This window comes from Bidens hawaiensis, unplaced genomic scaffold (assembly GCF_021521415.1).
Source record: "Bidens hawaiensis isolate Kalapana, Puna unplaced genomic scaffold, B.hawaiensis_p1.1 tig00039687_1, whole genome shotgun sequence".
Taxonomy (NCBI): domain Eukaryota; kingdom Viridiplantae; phylum Streptophyta; class Magnoliopsida; order Asterales; family Asteraceae; genus Bidens; species Bidens hawaiensis.
The window spans coordinates 135437-157014 of NW_027505624.1; the positions used below are offsets into that span (position 1 = coordinate 135437).

A 21578-nucleotide genomic window follows, 5' to 3' on the forward strand; every position below is an offset into this window, starting at 1 on the left:
TTAAACAAACCTATGCCTTTTTTGGTCATCGTCTTGGCATCGAGTGTTCTCAACATACAATATTACACGTATGATCACTAAATATAGCCGAGTGTATGAGTGAACATTGTGAGGTTTGCAAGGTGGGAAAGTGATGACAACAAATGTAATGTTCTTTAGACCATGTCTTCATTTTTAATAGGCTTGTTTGGAAACATCAATAGTGCTTTCTTGTAAATCTTTTAAAAAACATTGAATGATTATTGCATGCGGGTTATTCTTGTTTTTGTGGAGTTTGTCTCATTTGCTTGAGGACAAGCAAAGTTCAAGTGTGGGGATGTTTGATGTAACACAAAATGTACACCTTTTAGTATCACATTATCCTCTTATTTTGGTAAAACTCTATGCAAATTCGTTGTATTCGCTACTTATTTGAGTTATTTATGAATTTGCAGGTCCGGGCGCCCGCCCGACGAAGAAACGATGAAAAGATGGCGCTTTTCGGACAAAAATCAAGAATCTGCCGAAAGTGCATGACCATGCTAAGAAAGTGCATGATCATGCTAGGGAAGTGTATGGCCATGCTGAGCAACTGCACCATCATGCACTTTATGGGTATGATGGTGCACCTTTATCGGAACCCGTGCACATCTGATACCGTGCCAAAGTGCATGACCATGCTAGGAAAGTGCATGACCATGCTGTGAAAATGCACCATCATGCACTTTATATACATGATGGTGCATCTTTATTGGAACCCGTGCACATCTGATATCGTGCCAAAAGTGAAACTGCACCATCATGCTTTTTTTGTGCACCACCGTGCACTACCGAGGGCACGAGCCCGTGCACTATCCGATGCCGAGAACAAGACACATCAACTTTGAAAGTGCACTAGCTAGTGCCGGAAATGCACGACCATGCACTTTTTGTGCTTGACCGTGCACTTTTTTGGAACCTGAAACTCTGAGCATCCGAAAGTGAAAGTTTGACTTACCCAAAATAGTGCACGACCATGCACTTTTTGTGCATGACCGTGCACTTTGTCCAGAAGCTTATAAACACTTATTTTCACTTCATTTTGGTGTGTGGAGTCTTGGGGATTCTCTCTTAACCAAGTGAAGCATTTTTAGGGGATTCTTGGAGGCTTCCACCAACACAAGTTTCATCATTCCATCCTTCAATCCTTGCTTGATCTTAGTTTGCATTCCTTTGTTCTTGAACATGTTTTGTAAGCTTATTTCTAGTTTGATTGTAGTTGTATTAAGCCTTATGGGCTAATTACTTTTGCTATCTAGACAATGTTAAAGCTCTTGCTAAGGTGATATATTATCTATGCATGATTTTGGTAACGTGGTGTTCTTTCAAGAATATGGTTGAGTTTATAAGTTGATATTGATGGTGTTCATGCTTGTTATAGTTACATAACCTTGTTAGTTTTGCAAATGTTTTGCATTCATGTTGGAAAACTATGTTCTAGATGTTTGTTTGTAAACTTTGAATGTTCATGTAATCTTTGTTTACATTACTAAGTTAGGAATGACTAGTAAACTTAACTTGGTTATATAATTATTGATGAGTATGAAACCCTACACTTAATATTGGAAAATTGATGAGTGTTGTTATGATTCTTGACTTGGTAATGACTTGCTAGTTAAAGTTTCATAAGTTTATATTAATTTCATGAATTTGGCTACTCTAGTGTAATCTTCAGTGGTTAGAATGTTGTTCATGCTAGCTTTCCTTCGATTATGAGACTTTGTTGTTTTGACAAACAAGTTAGTCTATGTTTATCTCTTGATTGAAAAACCCATCATGATTATTATTTGCTAGTATTAGGTTGCTTTATTGAAATCTAGTATTTATGTTTAGATTCATGATGTTTTGCCATATCATTGCTATTTTGTCCTGTTAGTAGAGTGGATTCTTGTCTAGGTAGTTTGTTGGATTGATTGTTTTTTCTTGTATTTTTACTTACTTTGTTTTCATTGTATGCTAGTTTAATTAGTTAAACATCTAAATCAAGATTTATTTGTTCGGTTGGTCATTTACAAAGATTTAGTACTAGAAAGTTGTCGTGTCCATGGATTGATACTCGGTTCTTACCAACATTTTATTACAAACGATAGGTACACTTGCCTTTCGTGTGTGGTTTAGTTGTAGATGAAAACCTATTTTTAAACCCGATTTGTGTGGAACTTTTACTTAAATTTTTATATATATATTCACACACGTCAGCCCGTGATGGTGTATGGGCTTTAGTCATCCATATAATACTTATATATTACCCCATTACGCATGTCTTAAACGATTATATCAAACCAATCTACTTAACTAATTACGTCTTTATAAATTATTGTTATTTTACATATTTCTTCATACCCTAATTAAAAAGATCTTAGTCGCCACGTGTTGCGTTTCTATGTTTCTTTCATATTTTTGTAGTCTAATACATCTAGCCCGTTTTAAGAAGCATGGAAACTTAACACGTGGTAAAACGTTGATGGTAGAAGTCTGAGTTTTTTAATGAAGATCCATGTTCAATTCCCACAGACAATACATTTGAGGGCGTGGGTGGCTCAATGAAGAAAATTTGAGATTTTTGTGAATACCAGTTCGATCTTGATGGCGTCCGGGTTTTACCACTAGTGAGCCTTCGCGTGATTAGGTTTTCCCTGAAACTAGAGACAACTTAGAGACGTTTAAGGCTTCGTAGGGCTGGATTAGGCCAGTTGACAGTGATCTTTTGCTATTGGGTCACTCTGTATGAAATATATATGCAATTCTTTGTTTGTTAACCGATGTTAAAAAATATATATGTAGATCCTGTCGTGTTTGACCTTTCTACAAATAAACCTTGTAATTAAATAATTTATTTCGATGTGAACTAATCAAAGATAATATGTTTAAGAAATTAAACAACTTATATAAAAAACTCTTAAGTCAACCAAAACAAATATATAACAACTTATGTTAAATAATAGAAATTTCGTGCACTTTATAAAAATAACATCATGTGATTCCTATTTCTTTTAAATGAATCGGCATGATAAAAAATTCATGTAGCAATCATTGTTTAATAATTTTCTAACATACACATAAGACTAAGACCACCCGTAGTGGGTGAGTTTTGTGTAGCGTTTAGGACCAAAACGTAGGGGGTACACCGCCCCCCTGTGTTATAAGATTTTTTTTTTGCTACGTTGTGTACAAAACGCGGATGATGGCACAAAAATCAAAAAAATGGATCGTTGAATGTTACCGTTGGTGATTAAATAACAAAAAATAATTTCTTTATATATTAAACCAACTAATTCCCAATCAAAACTTTTACAAATTTATAAAAATTCTCTTTCAACTCTACAACTCTATAATTCCTTTACACCAAATTCACTATATATGGATCCTCCATCTATATATAAACAGTTTTTCGGGCCCGACCAAGAAGCCCAGGACGTGGAGGAGAAACAGACGGTTACGAGTGAGATTATGCTCACGACACAGTATATGAGTTCCGTTACGGGTGTGATTAGCTCTCCACCCCCCGTTTCAACAAGAGCATATATCGAACGAGATCGTGCCGAAGCCAACAACCGGTTGATGGCGGATTACTTCTGCGACACGCCGAGATACAAGAACCCGAAGACCTTTAGGCGTCGTTTTCGGATGTTTAAAATTTATTTATGCGCATCACCAATGATTTGGAGCGTGAGTTTGATTACTTTAAGCAAAAGCCTGACGCTCGAGGGACGCTAACGCTAGGATTCACGACTATTCAGAAGGTTACGTCAGCCGTGCGCGTGCTCGCCTACGGAAAAACGACCGACATCAACGACGAGTATTTAAAGATGGCCGAAATAACAACTCGGGACACCTTGGAGTATTTTTGTTACGGTACGTTTTGTTTTTTTTTAAATAGTTTATCACTTGTTTACTGTGATCATTTATTTTATAAAAATTTTGTAAAATATAGGAATATTTAAACTATATGGACCACATTATCTGAGAGAGCCCAACGTTAACGATCAACAACGTCTTTACGAGGCACATACAAGGGTGCATGGTTTCCCTGGCATGATAGTAAGTGTAGATTGCATGTATTGGGAATGGGCTAATTGTCCAACTGCATGGCGAGGTCAATTCACACGAGGTGACCAAAATGGACCAACGGTCAGCCTTCAAACGATTGCTTCATACGACCTTTGGATTTGGTCGGCATTCTTTGGTGTTCCCGGTTCCAACAATGACATAACCGTCTTAGAGCAGTCTCCTGTGATGGAGAGTTACATATCTGGGACCGTTCCTGTCGCTTCGTTTTGGGCTAACGATAACTTCTACGATCATGGGTACTATCTGGGTGATGGAATATATTCAGAGTTCGTGATAATTGTTAAAACATTCAGAGACCCGATGGATGAAAAAAGACAGTATTTTAAGAAAGTGCAAGAGTCTGCGAGAAAGGATATCGAGAGGTGTTTTGGTGTTCTTCAACAACGATGACATTATGTTAAAAATCCTTGTCGTCTGTGGTCTTTAGAAAGAATGAGATATGCTATGTATGCGTGTATCATAATGCATAACATGATCATCGAGGACGAGGGAAGAGCAATATGTCCAACTTTCATACTGGACCCGGATCCACCACGGACTCCGGCAAGTATGGAGCAACGACTTGAAAACTCGGATTCCGTGCGATCAAGAGAGATACATAATGCACTAAAGGAGGATTTGGTCCAACATCTTTGGATGTATCGGCCTCTGCCTGGTGAAAACGATGATCAAAACGATGGCAACAATGAAGACGATGATGAAGACAACGACGACGATGGCGAAGACGATGAAAACGACGATGAGGACGATGAGGAGGACGAGGACGACGACGAAGAGGGCGAAGACGACGACGACAACAACGACGAATAGTTTTTTTTTTATTTTCTTGTAATATTTATTTAATAAAATATTATTGTTATTTGATTATTCTTATTAAAAATTAAAAAAAAAAACAAAAAGTGTAAAAGTGACTGGGCGCCACGTGGCGCATAACCCCTGGATGTGAAGAGTTATGACTACAGCCTGTTTTTGTACAAAACCATAACTCTGACTGGGCGCCACATGACGCATAACCCCTAGTAGTGAAGCTTTATGACTACACATGGTCTAAATGCAATGGCAGCTTTTGGTATGGGAAAAAGCCTCAAAACGTTAGGGAACTCCACCCCTTAGATGTTTTGGATGAGTCTTTTAATTTGGGAGTTTTGTGCAAAACGCTGATGGGGGAGAATGTTTGGTTGTGAGAGTAATGATTGAAGAGGCCACCACTACACAAGGAAAAAAAACACTAATTATTCATACGCATGGTCTCGATAACCCAATAGTTATCCCCAATTCCCCATATCCAAAGCTTAAGAGAAGAGAAATCAAACAAAACGTGTATCTTCCATTTTACATTAGAAATCTCATCCTCAATTCTCATTACTCAAATTTTATGAAAACCTACTACCAACCCCCAAAATATGAAGTTTCAATAATCCCCAAATATGAAGTTCCACTACTCACCCAAGTCTTCATATAATTGTTTATTATATTTTTATAAGTGGTTTTAACTTTTAATTGAAAGATCGATAGAATATGATAAAAGTAGATTAAATGATTATTTATTTGAATATGGAATTATGGATGGATATGGAGAATGAGACATGACGACTTTCTTAATGATGTTTAAATTTTAAAAACAAACGTTTTTTAATTAAATTATAAGGAAGAGAATAAGAAAGCTACTATGAATGTCTTAATGCAAATGAGCACGTCTCGAATCTCCACGTATATATCTATACTATTAAAGCAAATCAATTCGTCCACATGTTATTATATTAGAGTAGCCAACTCAAATGTCAACTAATACCATAACCATATATATAAATATTAATAAAGTTACAAATGTGTTTTTAAATATTGTATTAAATGAGATTTTTATATAATTATAATTTATAAAATTTTATTTATCATTATTTATATCTTATGAATCAATAAGGTATATTATTACGTATATTATTAAATTCATTTTTTTGTTATATTTTTTTAACCACCCGTGTAAGGCCCCGAACCCGGTAGCCCTACTTTAGCGTCGGATTTACTCATAAACACAGTTCTTCAAATCAGAGTTTATTAAAACTTTTCGCGGAATATAAAACATCAATCATTTGTTACAAAACGTTAAACCTTTTCTTTGATACCATAACACAAAACTTTATATTTAAAACATCTTTACTTCTTTCTTCAGATGCCAGCCGTTCAATCCATGCCGTGTGTCATCCGCATGCTAACTCTGTAATCAGCTCACCTGCGTGCATACTAAAAGTCAGCTACGCTGAGTGAGTTCTAGTTAATCGAACGCCATACAATACATACACATACATACATATCCGTAGATACATATCCATACTTCACTAGTTACCCTTCTGTTCTACTTACATACTTGCTACCATACATACATACATATCTACAATCACTAACCTCAGTCTACCGAGAGTACGTTCATAGTTCACCGTCTATACCTGTACTCAAGGTCGTGAACACGTACAAAGGTCTGCAGTCCTTACCTATGTTCACCCTTTATGGTACGTGCAAGGTCCGCAGTCCTTCCCTATACCATCCTACATCCACAACACGTACAAGGTCCACAGTCCTCCCCTATGTTGCAACCTAAACCATAGCACGTACGAGGTCCGCAGTCCTCCCCTATGCTACCACAATACAACTACAGCACGTATAAGGTCCACAGTCCTTTCCTATGCTGAGGCCTATCTATAATACGTATAAGGTCCGCAGTCCTTAACTACGTTGTCGTCTATTATCTGTAACACGTATAAGGCCCACCGTCCCTATCTACGTTTACATCTATCATCTACTTTACGTATAAGGCCCGCAGTCCTTAACTACGTTTACATCTATCATCTACTTTACGTATGAGGCCCGCAGTCCTTAACTACGCCATCACCAGCCGAGTCTATGTCCGACAAAAGCTAGAGGGATTTGCCATCCTAACTTACTATGTCGAACGTAGAACTCACATACCATTCGTGTACCTGTATACACCTACTTCACATATACAATAATTACATCATAGCATAAGAACACCCTAGGCGCTCTTTACATCATTCATTTAACAACCATACCTCTTGTCGATACGTGCAATATCCGAAGATCGTTCACGCCCCGACAAGTATTCATTTGTAATGTTCATACATCTTCGATGTATAATATTCGTACCTTTATTTTTGACCTGACAGTACGCGCAATATCCGAAGATCGTTCGCGTACCGACAAGCAACCATTCATATCCATCACATATATCACATATGGCATACACTTATCACTTAGGATAAATGTATTAACAACACATCGAGTATGCACACAGCCCCGAAAACATAACACATAAATGGGGCTAGAAACTCACCTGAATACTGTTACGCTCTCCGTTAATAGTTATTCCCCTCTTGAGCTGTGCACGGCTAACTGTATAATATTTACACGCATCAATTAGCTACTACTACTTATGTTGCGTTTCTATCTTTATATGACCCACAACGAACGGGGGTCCGGGGGCAGCGCCCCTGGTAGCGGGGTTCTAGGGGCGGCAGCCCCTAGCGGGGTCCAAGGGGCAGAGCCCCTGGCTGGGGTTAAGCTGCCAGGTCAGCTTGGAAAAATTTTATTTTCGATAACTGCCTTAACACATTTTCCATTAGGTTTTTAATTTATTTTCTAAACGAACCTCACTTCAGGCGAAGTTAAACCTCGGGCGAACTTGGCTTCAGGCGAAGTTAAACCTCGGGCGAACTTGGCTTCAGGCGAAGTTAAACCTCGGGCGAACTTGGCTTCAGGCGAAGTTAAACCTCGGGCGAACTTGGCTTCAGGCGAAGTTAAACCTCGGGCGAACTTGGCTTCAGGCGAAGTTAAACCTCGGGCGAACTTGGCTTCAGGCGAAGTTAAACCTCGGGCGAACTTGGCTTCAGGCGAAGTTAAACCTTAGGCGAACTTGGCTTCAGGCGAAGTTATCCTTAGGCGAACTTGGCTTCAGGCGAAGTTATCCTTAGGCGAACTTGGCCGTAGGCGAAGTTATCCTTAGGCGAAGTTACGCTTGAAGGCGAAGTTACGCTTGAAGGCGAAGTTCATCAGGCGAACTTAATTTTTAAGGCGAAGTTGTCGCGCTGCAGATCTGTTTGCCCATAACTCCTTCGTTTCTTAGCCAAATAACTCGATTTTGGTACCCACGGAACCGTATGATCGGCGCCTACAAACCCCAACCATCAAATCGGCCTAAAATCGACGTTTTAGGGGTCCGATTTGGGCAGTTGGGTTTCGGGTCCGGTTAACCCATCCAATCCTAACCATTTTCAGTAATAATAGCTTTGTTAGATTAGTTCTTACCTTACCAACTCAGATCTATCAACAAATCTCGGGTCTCGGCTTCGAATCTAGATCGGTTAGAATGTGTGTGTTTTGAGGGTGTAAGGAGTGTGTGTTAGGGAGTTTGGTGAGAAATGAGATATTTTGGGATTTTGGGGGTATTTATATCCCTGAAATCCCATTCTCATTTAACCTATCTCAATTAACCCAAGTCCATAACCCACTTCCATTACCCGACACTAGCCCGACCCATACCAACTCCTATTCTTTTATTTATTTCCTGATAACCCGAGAAAACTTCCCATCTATTAATAAGTAATATAATTAATATTACCTTTGAAATTTCGGGATGTTACAACCCGTGTATTACACAAGTCATACTCTAGTAAGATTCTCCGTTGTGGACTCGCTAGAGGCGCCGCGAGTGGCTTCTGCGAGCCACGCCAGTGGCGAACACCGCAACAAACTTCTGCGAGTGGAGCCGACCAGCGACCAACCGCGAGTGGAGTCGTGGTGGGTGAAGGAACATTGGGCATGAGGATTCATTTTTTGACCGTCGGGTAGGGTGAAAACGAAAAACCAAAAAAATACTTTTTTTTAAAAAAATTACCAACACTCTCAACTCTCTCTATACTACTTCAAAAATAATATATTCCATATTCTCATCTACATCTTTTAAAAGTATGAATCAATGGGGTAGTTGTTACTGACCGGAAATGCCTTCTGGTCAGGACGACGATAACATGTTTGGCGCTACCGAGATGGAACAAAACTTGAGTCAAATGCCACCACCGACTCCCGACTTTTTTGTTTCGGAGACACAAGAGGTTCGTAAAGAGGCTGCCAAGGGCAAACGAGCCCAGAAAATGAAGAACCAAGGAGAGGCGGAAGACTCGAGCCGAGCGGCCAACGAAGTCGTTCCAAAAACAAAAACAACTCTTTGGACAAATAAGGAGAGAGAAAAGGCTTTGTGTCGTGTCTGAGTTGAAATATTCGAAAATCGAAAAGCCGATATTTTTGTAAAAAAAAAATTTGTTTCGTATATAATTTTAAAAATATGTTTGTAACTTATTTTAATTTAATTGTAGCGGACTATCAAAAGCACTGTGTATTTTGGGCAAAAGTGAAAGAGTTGTTCTATAGGATGGTGGGAAGTACGGACCGTACCAACAATATGATATCGGGAAGATGGTCCGAAACTTGCTAATTTGTCGTACTTTTTACAAGTTTACATAACGAAATCAATCGTCGAATGCGACCAAGTGGGAGCGATGATATTCAAGTCTACAAATTCACATGCGACGAGTTGTGGCAAATACTCAAGTCGCGGTCAAAATGGATCGATTTAGTTACACTGGACCTTGATGGTGGCTCAATGCCAAAGCATATGAAAACTACTTCGTCCGATGCATATGTCTCTTCTAGTAGCTCGGATGCTCATGTAGGGATCGACCTAAACATGTCCGGGCAAGGAGATCAACCACAAGTCCTACGTCAACCACCCGGAAGGAACCGGGAAAAAAGATCAACCACAAGTACCGATGTCAATCCGGCATTTTTCAAAGACGTACATAAAATATCGACTAGTATTGAGGCGGCGACCGGGGTGAAAGTTTCAAAAGACAGATTTAGGAAGTTAGACTTTCTTACCAAGGACCTTTATCAACCTCGACCCCATGCGATGATCAGTATTCGAACAAGAACAAATGCTTGTTCTTAAGGAAATCAGAGCAGATCAAGAATGAAGGCGAAGAGCTAGAGAAGATGGAGATTGAGAATAAATTTGTATCTTTATTCTAAATTTTTAAGTTTTTTTTATTTATAATTTTAGGATGTTTAATTTTTTTTAAAAATTTGTATTTTTTATGTTATTAAGATGTTTAATGTTTTTTTATTATATAAATGAGATTTTTAGTTATATTATTATCTTATAATAAAAAAACAAAAAATTAGATAATTCGCTGAAGTCATCGCTCGCCTGAACCACAGTAGGGTCAGGCGGCTTCAGCGAGTGTCCAATCAACATTCAATTAGCACGGCATGACACAATATCATTAGATAAATTCGGAGTCCGGCTTCAACGACAACACATAGTCTAAACAACAATTCAATACTCAAAACTAATTACAACAATACAATTTCCAAAAAGTACGCTTGAATTTGTCATAATTGATCGTCGATCGTCGGTTTTTTAGTTATTAAAAAATAGATATTAACATTTTAAAGCGTGTATTGTCTAACGTTATTTTATAATGTTATTTCGATACTTAGTTAAAATATAAACCATGTACAATGGTAACCAAAGTTTCATTAGTATTTTTTATTTAATTTACTTTGTCTTATTCATAGTTCTTGAAAATTTCAAATATCTAAAATTTATAAATTTTAATATTTCATTGTTATACGCAATACATAATTTTAGTCATTAGGGGGACGGGGCACCGCGTGATGTTCCATCACGCGTGGTGAGCCTCTCCACACCGCCGCTGTCCCTTTGTCATGCGGAAAAAATGGAATTTGTGTGATGGGTGTCACGCGTGAGATGGGGTGGAAACCAAGAAATCTATCCGTTGAGAGGGGGTGGTTATGACCATTGGGGGGGGGGGGGGAGCCGTCGTCGGAAGTGATGGATCGCCGGAAGTGGGTCACCGGAAAAATTACCAGGAAGATGAGTGATGCTACTGCGTTTGTTTTGTTAGTGTTATTATTATTATATTTTAAATACAATTTACACATTTAACCCCTTAACTTTCACATTTCTTTTAAACAGAATTTAGAATAATTTACGAATTAAACCTTGAACTTTTGAATGCTATAAAATGATATAAAAGTCGGCTAAGTTGGCGGAAACGTGACGAGGCCTAAATCAACCATTTTTTTTGCCGGTTTTTATTTATTTATTTATCTTTGTAACATTTAATCTTGCAAAAAAAAAAACAAAAACAAAAAAATTCCATCACACACCACCACACCACACCATCACTCATAGTAAAAAACCATCACATGTGATGGACTTTAGGTTGGTGATGTGGCACCATTTGATTGGGTGGAGTGTGTGATGAGTGATAACCACCCCTCCCCCTGCCTCATAAGAACTATTTTGAGTTTTATCAATTATATCGTTTATGCACAGGATTCTAATATGCTATATACAAAATGGGCTTAACTAATGATGCTTTTATTAAGATCGAATAATATTGTTAAGCCTAAAAACATCTTGGATAATCCTAAATCGCTATGTTTTGTCTGTATATGTGAGATACCAGGTAAATACGAAAAAGTAATTTGGGCTATATAGTTTTTTACTTATCCTATTTATATGTTCAAATTTTAATTTGTTTATGAAATTATTCGGATTTTAAACCGGTTCAACAAGTAAAACGGTAAAATGCCCGATCCTATGACAAGTTGTGTTATAAAATACAAATTTTATTATGTCACAGTTTATATTAAATGTATGAAATAAGAAAGAAACTATGTGAGTATTTAAGAGGTAGATGGAAGGCAAAGAAGCTATTTTTAGAAATGAAAATAGTCAATGATGATATAAAATTTATATTATATTTATATTATAAATATAATAGACAATAGTCTTTATATCCGGGGACGGTTTCATCTTCGAGATCTATTTATAGAAAGTAGTAACGTCATATCTGTAGCGTTTATCATGCACCGCATAACATTTTCTAAACTAGGTTAAGTGTATATGAATGAGAATGGTAAGATTGCATTTAATTTGCATGGTATATTGGTATATATATCTGCTTGTGGACATTGAAGTGGACCCTTATCACAAAATTAGGTGTATATGAATGAGTAAGAAAAAATTTGAAATTAGTTTATTTATAGGAATATTGGTTTTTAATACTCCCAATTTTCCCTCATTGGTAAATAACACTCATAATTTTCGATTTGTCACCCACCACTCCCAACTTTCACCATATTTTCTTGTATCACTCCCCGTCTAAATGAAAACTAACCTCGTTAATGTTTTGGACTAAAAATGTCATTCAAATTAGTTGAGGGGGTAAAACAGAAATTTTATTTTTAACACACAACCTCTATTTCCGGTGACCTCGTTTTTCCGCCGACCTCTTTTTTTCCGGCGAATTTGAGTTTTCCGACTATCTCGTCTTTCAGAAAATGAAGATGGTTCAGAGGTGTAAAAAGGTGATGGAGATCATGAAGATTGTGGACCGGTGGAGATATGATGAAGATAGTGCTCGCCGGAAACATGCAACTCGATTTTCCGGCACGCAGGCGATCCCGGAAGGTGGCTGGGTGAGACACTGGTGGTGGCGGGGGGTGGGGGTTGCAGTTTTGGGGTGGTGGGCGGTGAAATGATGGATATGGTGTTCGCGTGGAAACCTGCAACTCGCCGGAAAACTCAAATTCATATGTGAAGCTCGATGAAATGATGGATATGGTGTTCTGAAAGACGAGATAGCCGGAAAACTCAAATTCTCCAGAAAAAATGAGGTCGCCGGAAAAACGAGGTCACCGGAAATGGAGGTTGTGTGTTAAAAATAAAATTTCTGTTTTACCCCATCAACTAATTTGAATGACATTTTTAGTCCAAAACATTAACGAGGTTAGTATTCATTTTGACGTGGAGTGGTACAGGAAAATAGGGTGAAAGTTGGGAGTGGTGGGTGACAAATCAAAAATTGAGAGTGTTATCTACTAATGAAGAAAAGTTGGGAGTATTAAAAACCAATATCCTTTATTTTTATAACATTAGTAATTATAAAATCATTACAAAATAAAACACAAAAGTGCATTTTATTTATGAGTGTTTATTGTTTAATAGGTTCTTCGTGTTGCATTGAACGTTGTGATTAAACTAAAACATTATGTTAACAAGTAACAAATGAATGTTAAAATGGTAAAAAAAAACATAAAAAGTAGGCACCCAATGGCATTAAAAAACGAATAGGAAGCTCCCACAGCTATAACCGGTTATACTGGTTTTCGGGTATTGAAAAAACCTGGTTCAACTATTGAAAATAACCAAGTTCGGGTATTAAAGAATAGTTTTGGGTTTTATACTCTAAGGGCATATGTAGTGGGCGAGAAGGGGTGAGAACACCGCCCCCGTGGGCGACAAAAGGGGCAAGGAGTTTTTGTCGCCGGGTTATGTTTTGTATTTACTATATATATATATATATTGGACTACAACACTGTTACATCCCTAAAATAAAAACCCTCGCTGACTAGGCGTCACATGGCACAAAACGTCACATTTTGTAACCCCTCCACTATACATAGCCTAATATTGTGCCCTATGCGTACCCAACGGGTAGGGTCGGGTATGTAACATGTTGTCTAGTAAACGAGTATAAGAAAAACTTGTAAGTTTTTTTTTTCTTCTGGATATAGGTCCTTACCTATTTTTGTTGTGCAATAGTATATTAGTGTTAGTTGTGTGTTTAATTAGTTATTAAGGGTGTGTTTGGGATTGCTTATTTTTACCAACTTATAACTTATAAACTTTCTGAAAATTAAAAAGGCGTTTGAAATTGCTTATATTGTAAGAGGAAAAGTTCCACAAGTTACACTTTTGTAACTTATAAACTACATGAAAAGTTATAAGGAGGCGAAATAAAGAATCCTAAACACCCCTAAACTAACATTAAAAAAGCTTTGAGTAGTCGGATGAAGTGGAGCTCAGTTAAATTGTGTGTTTTACTCTACTGAGCCAATGGCTCCTTCAGGCTTTGGGAACTTGTTTCTCAATCGAGTTGAGGATGTTTTTAAACTGGTTTCAATTCATGAACTGGTTTTTCTGTAACTATATTCGTAAAATATTCAATTACTGAAAAGACAACACAAAAAAAACAAATTTATATCGTAAATTTTTATTTTAAGTGCTTATATTGTTTAAAATTTAGTTTTTCTTAGGCTATGTGTAGTAGTGGGGTTACAAATTGGGGCATTTTGCGTCGTGTGGCGTCCAGTCAGCAAAGGGTGAGTTTTGTTTTTGGGGTTTAATGATGTTGTAGCCCCATATATATATATATATCTAACTATCTATATAATTGTCAACCATGAAATCTTACGTGTCACTCTCAGGTTGTTCCCCCCATTCTCTAGAGCCAACAACCAGATTGCTTAATTTATAAATGGAGTCTTTTCATGCATTTGACCCATATTTGCAAGTATGGGTCTCACCAAACCCGGATATTTTTTTAAATGGGTTATAACATCTCATTTATTTGTGAAACTCTTTCATAATCAAACAATAGTTTTTGCGGTTCATGGGTCTCACCAAACCCGAATAACTCTTAAACGGGTTATAACATCTCATTTATTTGTGAAATGACACCTTAATCATCAAAGAATAATTTCCACGGGTTATGAGTCTTACCAAAACCTAATAGCCCTCCAATAGGTTATAACTTATAAGATCTCATTTATTGGTAAACACTTTCTTCATTAAACCCTAATTTAATTTCTCCTCTACATGTTCTCTGTTGCTGGGTTATCATCTCCACCGACGGTTAACTTTTAATACTACCCACCATCGCCAACTACATCAACACCCCCTTTTCATTAGACAAATATTTGTGTTCATGTTTGCTCATTTAAAAAAATCAACATGCTCGTGTTAGTTTATGTTTATTCGTTAAAAAATACAAAAAACTTACACATCTCAATTGAAAAACCCAAACGCTAAAAAATACAATAACAAACTAATATATATGTATTAAATTAAAACAAAACTACGTTAAATAATAAAATAAATCATCATAAAATAGCAGAACGGTTAAAAACAAAAACTTGAATAACCCCTCGTAACACGGGAGGATCAAACTATTACATATATATATCACACACACACATGTATATGATAATAATATAATTAAGGGAAGCATGCGAGAAGAAGTTGGCGCCCGCCCCCCCCCCCCCTCGCCCCACAAATTGCGGGGGGAGTGGGGGGTGAGGGGGCGGTGTTTTCGCCAGGTTACGCCGGATATCACTTCAAGTTGGTGCCCACTACAGATAGCCTTATGTATAAATGTGTATGGTATATGCCTAAATAACTTCAAATTAATTTGTCCATATATGTTTTAGAACAAAAAGTCCCAACCCTATGTATGGGTAGAGTATGAAACTGAGTATTGGTATAACTGGTTTTGTGATTTTTTTAAACTCCCGACATTTAAATTTTATAAGAAAAGTTTTAAAATTCATTTTTTAATTATTTTATAAAAGTTTAGAAATTACAAAATCATTAAAAAAGAAAAGAAAATTACAAATGCATTTTGTTTATTGGTGCTTTGGTCGTCGTCTTCGTTGTTATTTTAAGTGTCGTGATGAAACCAAATTATAGCTACCTATTTATGGTTAAAATGATAGAAAAAAAAGGTAAGCTCCCAATGGCATTGTAGCGGTTAAAAACGGATATGAAACTCCAAGCAACTATAACCGGTTATATCGGTGTTTGGGTATTGAGAAAACATGAATCACTGTTCGGGCATTAAAAAATGGTTTCGGTTTATGCTTTTACACAAATAGTGTTCCCTTCGAGTAGGGCTGAGAACACAGGTCTTAATGTAAGTATCAAACATGAATACGACTCGTCTAACTACTCAATAACTGATGTTTATAACACAGTTTTAATTTCATGTACCAACAAGAAAAACGAAGGAGCCTAGCATTCTAATTTTAATTAGTAAAAAATCGCATACTTTTTACCTTTTTCTTTTTGATTAACATATTTAATTGTGTCTTTCAGACACCCAATTGAAAGCCATATATTCGGGTAGGGTCTAGTATGAAACCATCGTCTAATGGCCAGGACCAGTTAGGGATTTTTAAGTAAGGGAGTGGTTAATGGACATAAGATTAGTGTTGACACGATTAATTTCAATAGGTTATTATTGAATAACCAAACTGCACCGGTTACATAGGTTAGGGATTTTCCCTCCTAAACCGGTACCAGTTTTTGACCATTTGACGAAAAGCCAGTTTTGTTTTGTAACAGAGAAACCTGTTAGCCGGTAATTGCGCTTCCAATTCAAGTAGTTACAAATATCTAGCGGGTCAATAGTAAAAAGGGTTGGAGGAGGGAACCCTTACCCCGGTACCCATTTTGGATACCCATCACCCCACCCCGCAAGAGGTATGGCGCCGGTAAAACACCTCCATTCAGTCCGCGACAGATCTGGGCCGACCCTCAGGATCGAACCCGCGCCACTATGGCTTCCCTGTCTTAGTAGAACTTCATTGGTGACGGGTACCTCAAGGCCTCCCGGAGTGGGAGTCGAACTTGAGACCTCCCATAGGAAAGCCCAAGCCTTATCCAACCCAGCTAGACACCAGTAGACACGTACAGAAACTGGTTTGGAGTTGGTTCAAAACCATACTCGACGGATTCAGTTCCGAACCTACCCAATCGGTTTGCATTATTTGGAACCGATTCTTATAGTTTGAAATTCAAATATAGGCATTTTAAGTAGCTCCCTATTATTAGTCTGTTATAACCTACCAACCTTACAAGTAGTTATGGTAGTTAACTATGGCTATATGCTAATCCTTCTACAGTTAGATTGGCAAACAATACACACACTTGGGTTAAGAGAAGTTTGTTCAGCACGAGACACTACACATTTATGGTACTCATCTAACATTAAATCTGTTTTTGAGCAAAACAAACCATGTACCCCCATTGTGAAACGTACCAACTGTTGTGTGTTTGTTTTTGTATCAAGACCAAACGTTCAGTATTCCACAGATTTTTACTATTTATTAGCTTTGTTGGGTTTTTGATGTTGAAATCTTCTTGTGCAATTCGAGTTTTGACATCCTTTCAGCCTCAAGTGCGCGTTCAAGCTACAAAGGATAAGAAACAAATGTTTATATTTATAACAATGTGTTGCAGAAACAAATCACAGTCAAGTACCTTTGCTGCTCTGGTACTCCATTCTCCAAGTATGGCCCGCAGCCTTTCGTTTTCCTCCATATACTGTGTTTCATTACCAACAAAAAGGTTTAGTTGTCGGGTCAACTATACATAATTATCTTTAGTTGACAGTATTAAAAATACCTGATTGTTCGTGTTACGCACGCCCTGGATTTCAGTCTCTTTCTCAGCAACCAGAGATCGAGCAAGACGTAATTCAGATTGCAGCTGATTCATCTGCAGAAACAAATGAAATTATTTATGCATTTTATACAAACTTATATCCCAAAATATGATATAAAAGGCACCTATCATAGAAAAATAGCTTATGTATGAGTATTACCTCAGCTGAAAGTGTTCTTAGCTCTTGATCACGAGCTGCTAATAGATGAGCGAGATCGACCTAAAGAAGAAGGTTATTAGAAATGCCATAAAAATTTAATAAGTGTTAGAAAACCATATTAATTACCTGAGGTGCCATCCCATCACCAGATCTCTCATATTTGCTCAAGCATTCTTGCAGTCGAAGAATCTGCAGTCATACAGATGGTCTTTTAATTAAATTAATCAAGAAAAAGCATAAAATCAGCACTAATCTTTCATCATTATTTACCTCCTCACTCAGAAAATTAAGATTCTCTCTCTGATACTGTAGCAAAGCCATCTGCTGATCAGATAACCGCCCACCATCATTATTATACCTGTGATGCATAACACCTCTCTAATCAGCAGACTATTTAGATTAATAACCGCCAATTCCCGAATGTATTAGAAAATAACTAATTTTACCATAAAATTTCAAGGAGCTAAATTCAGGATTAGTGAGGTGGTATGATACCTTAACCCTTCTAGAGTGCTTGATGGTTGAAGAGGAGAATACAAGGACTTTAAAACATCTGGTTGGGATTCCAATGTGTTGTACTGGTGTACGTTACCTGCAAGTGTCAAATACTTGGTTAAACATATAATGAACCGCCATAAACTTGATATGGTACAACACTGAATTGAAATTAATTTGGGTTCAAACATAAAAAAGTTTCAAGCGAGTTTCTTTGGCAAATAGAGTATCGAAAGTAGGATACACCTCCACCGCGACCGACTTCAGTTTTAGGCAGGTAATATCACTTACTGATATATACACTCATGAAAGAGCCAGCAATGATAGCTTCAGCCATCATAATAATCCTGAAAATTTGAGAAAGCTAATAAAATGTCAGCAAAGAGCATCAGTTAATTTGACTATGGGATTTATGGCTAATATATACAATGATTTAAGAATGAAGCTAGTTAGACACTTAGACTAATATTAATATTCAAGTTTCAGTTTCCTAAACTGGAAAGGAAGTTACCTGAGTATCATAGATATTGGAAGACTTCTAATATTCGGCTCCCAGACCATTATAAGTAGCATCACCCCGGTACCTACAAAATGAATTTCACGTTTTATTAGATGTCAACAAACACATGTAAATGCAGTTTCCTTGGCTTTTTGAAGTAGTAAATTCATTTCATAGAAGGCTTACTAAATACCCTTTTACAATTTTACACTCATGATAATTAGCCTTTTGAGTCTCGTGAATTGTTATTCTTAAAATTGAAATATTTGTTCCTTATCTAAGAAACAGAAAACTGTAACGAGAATATACATACCATATGACGTACTGGCAAAGGGCAGGCGAACAATATGCTTCAACTTTTGACTGAAAATATAATAACCCTAATAACAGAAACCAATGTGAAATCATGAAAATTGGCATTCAGAACTATTCCAATTATATGTTTTCAAAGCGTGACATGTAGAATCGTTCACTAACTTATTTCAGGCCTACATAAAGTCCATAAATGATTGAACCAAAAGAGAAACAGAAATGCATGTTGTACTATCAGAGCGGTTACCTGTAATCTAATATTCTGGACCTGGTAAACCATATACTGCTGGAAGATACCAGTGATGATCAACAAAATGATATCGCAAGTGCAAAGTATCTGCAACGTCAAGCACTTCTCAGACTTGAACACCCACGGAGCTCCAATAGCCAATGCAGCATAACCTGACTAAAACCATACATAATCAAGCCAAGTGTTTAAAAATCTTTAACACCGCACCGATAAAACAAGAACCGACACGTACCAAAAGTACACAATACAAAACACTTCCAACGATGCTTGTACGTTTCCGGTGCCCACATAAAGGAGCTTCATTTGATATATCAAGGAATCTATACAAAAAAAAAGAAGAAGAAATCATTAACATTACTGCATTACAGGCTGATATAAATGAACTATGTTGTATATCAATATCCCAATTCTTTCAATTAGGTTATGCAATTAAACGAAAGGCAATTAATTATGAATAAGCAGCATGTTATAATTGAAATACTTACAGATAATTGTCGTCAGGAGAAGCAGAATTAGAAGCAGCAGGACGATCAGAAGACATGATCCGTTAGGGTTTCCAGATTCCACTTGGCCAACTCGAATACAATAATAATAATAATAATAATAATAATAATAATAATAATAATAATAATGGGTATTGTCTTTGTGTATGAGTTTAATCAAACGGGTTAAAGATAGATACCCGATTCAATGCGTAATTTCAGTTCTTTCGGATCAGTTGTTATGATTCAATTCACCTCGAATCGCTTCTCATATCTCACTGTTGAAACTTGAAATAATCATGTCATCATGTAATGTATCAATCCAATGAATACATTGCATCATTGACATTTTAATAACTAGTTTTTACTTTTAATATTTTTTTTACCAACTAATAAATCCATGTTACATTACAAGGAGCATGGGTGCTCTTTGGTTCGTTTTTCGAGTATCGGGTTTTTCGGTTCGGGTTCTTCGGGTTTCGAAGTTTTAAATTTTGACCCGAAACCCAACCCAAATCTCTCACGGGTTTTCCAGGTAATTCGGTTTAGGTTAATCGGGTTTCGAGTATCCTAAAAAAAATCACACACAACCAAAAAAAAATATTAAAACAGCTAAAATTAAAACAGCATGTTTTTTATTATAACACAAATAATCATATAATAAATTAACTTAACTTGATAAAACAATTCAAAATAAAAGTAAACTAACTCGAACCATAATCGTATTCAATCGGGCGTGATTTGGTTGTTCGATTACAGTTGATACTAGCAATAAATGGAAAAAATAAATTTATAATAAGAAATCGATCCATAATAGTTAGAATGACAACAGTCGATTAGAGCCAGATTCTGATAACTTTAGTGGTCAAAACTTAGCCTATTATACCTAAAAATATACTTAATTTCAAAACTAAAAGTTTATTCGGGTTGACCCAAATCTTATAAATCAAACCCAAGAAACAACCTAAATTAATTCGGCACAGGCTCGAGTTAGTCTTCTCTCGGGTTCGTGTTATTCGAGTCTGGTTAGTTCGGGTTTGGGTTTCGGGTAAAAGTGACAGCCCTAACAAGGAGTAACCAATGGTAGAGGATGCCTCATACGCTCGCGATCGCAAGCAGCGCTAAGCAGCTCAAGTCCACCATTTTCTATTCTAAGAAAAACCCGTTGCCTAAAGGGTCATTGCGGTAAAACCAGGTTGGGATTTGATTCAAATTTAAAACATTGCGGTTTTCAGCCCAAATATTCACTTCCTCTCCAATGCGAGTTGAGCAACTTCATGTCTACTTTTATTTTTTGAGGTGTTGAATACTAGGCATTAATAACAAGGGCCAAGTTATTCTACAAAGGGTAATAAAAATGAGAAGTGTGAGAAACCATAAATAATTGACATGTGTCAAGTGAGGACCAAAGAAAAGGGGTATAGAGGTAATTGTACACATTTTCTCTCTCCACATGCAAGGCACATGTTAATACCCCCAACATTTTAGAAAGTTTATAACTTTTTCCTATGAATTTTTTTTAAAAAAATATCATCATAATAACAAGCGTTTTTTTTTATCTTTATATGAGTATGATTTTTGTTACATAAAATTAAAAACAAAAATCACGTTATTGTGTCTTTTCGCACACCATTGTGTCTTTTCTCTTATCATTGTGTCTTTTTTCGTCATTGTGTCTTTTCGCACACCATTGTGTCTTTTTTCGTCATTGTGTCTTTTCGCTCGTCATTGTGTCTCTTTTCGTCATTGTGTCTTTTTTCGCACACCATTGTGTCTGTTTCCGTCATTGTGTCTTTTCACACACCATTGTGTATTTTCGCTTATCATTGTGTCTTTTTTCGTCATTGTGTCTTTTCGCACACCATTGTGTCTTTTTTCGTCATTGTGTCTTTTCGCACACCATTGTG

At 36.9% G+C, this 21578-nt stretch overlaps 1 protein-coding gene across 1 annotated transcript; it reads right to left on the reverse strand.

Annotated features, from left to right (window-relative positions):
* Positions 1-16718: 16718 nt before the first annotated feature.
* Positions 16719-19854, reverse strand: LOC143614332 (protein FIP1-like). Its single transcript, XM_077087804.1, has 13 exons — positions 19675-19854; positions 19422-19509; positions 19187-19345; positions 18941-19007; positions 18640-18712; positions 18420-18475; positions 18129-18225; positions 17904-17991; positions 17760-17822; positions 17634-17693; positions 17435-17527; positions 17291-17353; positions 16719-17220 (listed from the first exon to the last, which is right to left on the reverse strand). The coding sequence occupies exons 1-13, from the start codon at positions 19728-19730 to the stop codon at positions 17137-17139; spliced, it is 1047 nt and encodes a 348-aa protein (XP_076943919.1). The 5' UTR covers positions 19731-19854; the 3' UTR covers positions 16719-17136.
* Positions 19855-21578: the final 1724 nt, after the last annotated feature.

Excerpts from the sequence above, each read along its gene's own strand:
- LOC143614332 (XM_077087804.1), bottom strand. The coding sequence starts at position 19,730 with ATGTCTTCTGATCGTCCTGCTGCTTCTAATTCTGCTTCTCCTGACGAC. Across the intron at positions 18,226-18,419 it reads TTTCATGAGTGTATATATCA|GTAACGTACACCAGTACAAC; the intron begins GTAAGTGATATT and ends TGACACTTGCAG. Across the intron at positions 17,221-17,290 it reads GGAGTACCAGAGCAGCAAAG|CTTGAACGCGCACTTGAGGC; the intron begins GTACTTGACTGT and ends TATCCTTTGTAG.